At 36.5% G+C, this 6,000-nt stretch overlaps 1 protein-coding gene across 1 annotated transcript in view; it reads left to right on the top strand.

The window, feature by feature from the left end:
- Nucleotides 1-5,554: 5,554 nt before the first annotated feature.
- Nucleotides 5,555-6,000, top strand: part of LOC137268867 (CTD nuclear envelope phosphatase 1-like) — a 64,360-nt gene continuing 63,914 nt past the window's right edge. Inside the window, exon 1 of the mRNA XM_067803445.1 lies at nucleotides 5,555-5,828. Within this exon, the coding sequence (XP_067659546.1) occupies nucleotides 5,730-5,828 (99 nt within the window). The 5' untranslated portion in view covers nucleotides 5,555-5,729. The remainder of the gene's footprint in view (nucleotides 5,829-6,000) is intronic.

The following is a 6,000-nucleotide window of genomic DNA, read 5'->3' as shown; positions in this document are numbered from 1 at the left end:
ATTTGATTCATAAAAATACTTTTACATTAACATGAAGACAATAGACATGTACAGTTAACTGTTCAGATAAGGATTTGAATAAGATATCCCAGTTTTACTTGGTTTTAGAAATGACAAACCACCTTACACACAAACATCAAAATATCAGAATATTTCTACATTAGATAGAGATGCCAACCCTGAATCAAATGAAAGCAGAGTTATGACTTGCTAAGAGCAATTCTTGAGCCCTGAAGGTGCTAGCTGGGGGTGAGCATAAGAGAGGGCTCAGGCCCCTTTTGATGGTAGGGGTCTGGGAGGGCGTCTCCCTATGAAAATCTTTAGACTTAACCTGGAAATATTCCATTTCTGGGTATACTGAACCAGATAATACTTAACTCAAATGAACACATTTAAATGGCTATTTACTATAACTATTTCAAACATTTTAAATTTATAAAAATTCAATTTTTTACTTATAAACAAGTCAAGAGTGGATTCTGTATTTGAAAATTGGAGTAACTCTTCCCAAATCACAGTGGTTGGCATCTCTGCATAGACCTAAAGACTCATCTATGCTTTTGATAATTGACCTAACAGCATACAGCCAAGTTTGGACAAGACTCAATGGCTTCTGACATTAATGCAAGAACAATTACACATTATTGGTAATGTAGATCCGTTTCTCAAAAAACAAAGCTATCGATCAGTTCAAGTTCATAAATATATTTCTAAAGATGCAACGTGTTGAAAGATATGGATATTTTATCTTATGCAAAACACTTTTGTGTCGAAATGTTGCATATACCAGAATAGGTTTTTTCATAATCTGTTATTGTCAACTGGTACTGTCATTAGCTATCCATTTATGAACTATCTAATGAGGAACAAACAAATCTGCCAATTCATTTTAAGAAGCACATTATTTTCATTTTGGAAAATTCTGGACATGGAAATAAATGAGACTTGTAACCTTTGTAACATTCACTGTTTGTACTATCCTGTTTAATCAAAGACTTTGCCTAAAGCGATAGGATACAGTCTTCATGTTAACGCAAAAACAAAAAACTAATAAAACATGCAAAAAATATTCTGCATGCAAGTTTTGGATGCATAGATTACCTACTTAATTTTAAAAAAGTACCTCAAAACATTAACATAAAAAAAACCAACACATTTTCAAATGATTCAGGGTTGAAATGAAAATTGCAAAAGATTTGGACTGCATATTTATAACTTTATTTCTGCACTCACTTGTTCAAAACCTACCACGAACACTAGGATAGCTCATTTCTCCTGATAGAGCTCTAATGGGCACAATGCTGCAATACATTTTGGCTTTGATTTTTTATTTTATGAGATATTAATTTAGTTCAGGGTTATTTTTGGGTAGTTTGGCATAAAAAAAATCTGTAATTAATGAATTAATTAGTTAATTAATTAATGGATCTGGTCAAAAGCAAACACATCATGTCTTTAAGTCATTAACATTTGTAGGTGCCAGTGTCATGAACAGTTGTTGGACAAAAGGCAGAAATAATATTAGTTTGATATCTACTGCTTCCAAACATAAGGACATAAAATGATGGTTATATGATACAGATCATGTGCAATAGATACATTATGATGGAAAACAAATATTCAATCCCCAAATCATCATCAGTACAGATCGTCAACATAGTTTAAGTTGAAAAACAAAGTTTATCACTCAGCTGTTGGTGTGGGGTCTATCATGGTGTAACATTTTGCTCATAATGTCTCATAATGTTTATCTGGCATAGATATAATTATTCAGATGCCACTATGGGAAAGCTGGAGATTAACTGATAGTTTCATAAAAGTTTGTAAACAAAAACAAACTTGTCCCTGGGTTGCTTTTCAAGCATGCACATTTATGAATGCAACACTGTTTGAATATTGCAAATAGCAAGATTCATTCACAGCATCGAATAAAAACTTCCATGCTAATGAAGCAACAACAGGTGTGAGAAAAAAGAATTGTCAGCGACACAAAAAATGGGCTTGAGAGAAAATGACATCTAACAACTTACATTTTCTGACATGTCATAATTCTCAGGTTAGAAACTGTTGGGTGAAAGATTTTATGAGAAGTAAACTGTATTAGACACAGGACAGACAACATGACACGTATTTGCACAGAATTATCAGTCGAAACAGAGTATACATTTCACCTAGCTACGTCCAAAACAATTGATGTTTACTTTTCGATGTTTACTATACTAATCGCTGTGCACTGCGAGCACCGGTACAACGTTACTTGCCAACATTTACAAAAAAAGCCATAAAACAATTCACACAAACAAAAAATGATCAAATGAATATCGCTGACTTCACCTTTGTTGTTTAACAGTAATGTCAGAATTTCTGTTTCGCCGTTGTGAGCGGCTTCGTGGACGGGACTCCAGTCGTAAAGGCCTATCAAATTCGGATCATATCCTTGTCCAAGAGCTTTCCTGACGTCATTTACACTTCCATAGCGAACTGCTTCGTGCAGTCTTGTATCCATTGGTTTATGACATCTAATCACGGGTGTGAAATGTTCCTGTAAAGTTCAATCAGTTATGAAACCTCAGGGCTCAGATTTCGTTTCTACAGACGCCATTAGCAGGTGGTTGATGCTACTTTTAATACAACTACTTTCAATTAGTGAGCTTCTACAAAGGACTTCACATGACGCACCTAGCAATGCATGCGTTTTACAAATTATTAAATAAAGATTCATGTCTTCCAAACTGTTGAAATATGTATAGCCTTAATCTTATTTATCAGGTATTTGCTGATCATTATTTTCAATGCTTATTTGAGGTATGTAGGGTTTTGATTTTTGCATATGGCCAAAATCATTGTGTGTGTTTCTAAATGTGTTTCTCATCTCCAGGCGCAACTGACAAAAGGGCGGAAGGGTGGGGAAAAAAACGAAAACAAATATACGGGCAGTCTAAAAAGACATTTCACCCCAGGAATCATTTACTTACTCGGGGGTTGTGGGAGTGGAGGTAGGGGAGCGATCATTGCACAAATAATATTGTAACTATTCACTACGTGGTGACTATACAGCTTAAAATACATGCGACTAAAATTTAGAATAAATTTCAAATTGTGGTTTCTTAAAAATCACTTTAGTCTGCGAAAATTAAAATAGTATTGGGGTCGAGAAATGTCAGAAGATTTCTAACTTCGCACTCATTACAAGCATTTCATGGCAGAAAGAAAAACGTTTTCACAACGTTTCCGCCTCTCTGTATGGTTGTTGTTGTTGTTGTTGCTTTTTCGTTAAAGAATATCTCTTATTTTAAAAACCCTTGAAGATCTAGGTCAGAACTGATCTACAGCATAATGCTTGTCGTAAGAGGCAACTATCGGGATCGGATGGTCAGGCTCGCTTACGTGGTTGACACATGTCATCATATCCCAATTGCGTATATCGATACTCATGCGGTTGATCACTGGAAGGTCTGGTCCAGACTCAATACTGCACAGACCGCAGCCTGGAATATTGCAGAGTGGTGAGTAACACTAATCTCACTCAACTGTTATTTAACAAACTACAATGCACATACAAAATAATTCCATTTGACTTAAGTTCACAAGCTTGAACATTGTACATGGTATATAGTTCATACATATAGTAGTTCATATATACTAGTTCACATGCAATGTTTTCCAAACCAAATATAGGCACATGTGAACGTCAGAGCACAAGTAGACTTTTTCACGTAATAAAAAGCATTCATTTAGGGGTACCCAAATTTCTTTCGAGCTGTGCATGAGGTAGGGAAGTGGTTTTGCCATGCCGACTTATGTGAGTGAGTTACTTGGTGAAACACCGCTTTCAACAGTATTCCACTTCTGTCACGGAGTCCACGAATAACCTGAAAGAGTTAGTATGATTTTACGCCGCCTTTAGGAATATTCAAGCAATATCAAATCGGGGACACCAGAAATGGGCTTCACATATTGTACCCATGCTGCAAACCGAACCCTATTCTTCGGTGTGATGAGCGAACGCTTTAACCACTAGGCTGCCAGATAGCGCCTACCATGAATAAAGTCCAAACTGACGCAAGTGTTCCGCGTTTAGCACTATCATATGGCAAGCCGTTTTCACATTTATTAAGAAATTATAGATATCTTCAATTGTTTTAAAGATATCCGCTATAATTTAAAGGTATCAATAATGCTTTAAAGATACCGGTAACTAATTGAGGATATCATTAAGTTAATTTTACATTTCCAAAATATAATTACATATATCTCAAAGTGTTATATACATATCAATAACATATTTCATGTTATCTCTGAATGTGTTGAAGATATCTGAAACGACTTGGCCTCCTATGCCAGGCATGGCACAATGACTGGATATGTAAAATAAGCTGATGTTCAGCAACGTCCCTCAGTTTCAACATGCACGGTTAACAGTGCACGATCACTGTACGATCCTCATGACTTCGAGCGTCTTTGACTGGAACATTATAGTCATCCCGTTTGTGTGTCTAGTTTCCTCAGTAAAGCACTGACATTCGTGAGTTTTACCAAAGTGGCGTTGTCTACAATGCACATTACTGCCTTCCTGTCAAACGGACACGCTCAAAGCGGCATTAATCACTCACTCACTCACTGTTTTTCACGGTCTTAACAGAGGTTAAACGAATCCAAGGTTTGACCCAACAAACATCAAATCTGAAAAGTCAAGGGACATAACTCTGTATTTCCAGTGGACAACGTATAACCAAGGCCTTCCTGAGACTGTCGCCATAGTTTGGTGGATTGCATCGCTGTTGGCGAGCAGAATATACATGCTGTTACCTTGTCCACAGTCGGACGAATGTATAGTGAATGCACTTTGCTCCATATGGTCAAAAACCGCTGAACCCCATGTTATATCGGTGTCCAAATATGAAGAATGCATTTAACCAGTTACTTATACGTTGACTTTTTGTATTGTATCTATAATATGTGTTATAAATAAGAGCGATCCTGTTGCAATTTCAGTTTTGGGCGATGCATATCATCATGAATATATTTGATTCTTCAAAGGCATTTAGAAGTTGGTGCAGCAATACAGGACAAATTTTATGGTTAGCAACTTCTTGAGTTTATTTTCACGACTCAATTTTAAACTCAAGTAGTTGCTATCCATAAAATTTGTCCTGTATCATGAATATAGTTTGGTACAGAAAAAATATATATAGTCAGGGATAATCTGCAACAGGGATGTGTCACTAGCTCTTTCTATACCATTTGTACTAATTAACATTTGCCTCGTCATGCTCCAAAGCACACAGTGACTTGGCTACAATCTGATATTGTGAAGCAAATGTGAAATGATGTAATGCTGAAGACAGATTGACAAATACATTTTACACTACATTTCAAGGCAGTATATACAACTGATTGTGTAAATGTCACCACTTAGTGACTTCACAGTACATTTCAATTATTGAATAGCAACGGGTATGTTCACACATTCGTGCTAACAGACTACTCGTTAATCGGAAAATGAAAGAACATTTGTTGCGAGGACAGTGTTATAACTGAGACTTCCGGAATCAATAGAAAGGTTATTTCCTGTTGACCGGTGCGCACTGACCTGTGGGAATTAATGGCGGTGTAGATGTGAAACTAGGCACTACATCGAGGAGCCACTAGGCCCATATCTTGTTTATTTTCTGCTCTTTCTTACATCTTTTTCATCGAGAGTCAGGGGGTGAAATCATTCAACACTAATGTTCAAGTACCTTGTAATGGGTTTGCGTGGATTCTTCGTATTGGCAGCTAAAATATGGAGTTTTGTGTGTTACTGTTTCCGACGACAGGTTCGCGCAGTGAGTGTTTCTACATTTTTTCGATTTTTCCTTTAAAAAATGTGTAGTTCCTTACTGCTGTTAGGTGGCGGAAGGTACATTGATGGCAGAATATGCCCTTGTATTTATGCTTGCATACTTCCACCAGTTGACAAATATTGTGCAACAAGCGTGTGTTGACACAGTTTGAAAA

This window comes from Haliotis asinina, chromosome 16, assembly GCF_037392515.1.
Source record: "Haliotis asinina isolate JCU_RB_2024 chromosome 16, JCU_Hal_asi_v2, whole genome shotgun sequence".
In the NCBI taxonomy this organism is placed as follows: Eukaryota; Metazoa; Mollusca; class Gastropoda; order Lepetellida; family Haliotidae; genus Haliotis; species Haliotis asinina.
The sequence above is the reverse complement of the archived record's forward strand: the minus strand, read 5'-3'. Positions and strand labels throughout refer to the sequence as shown.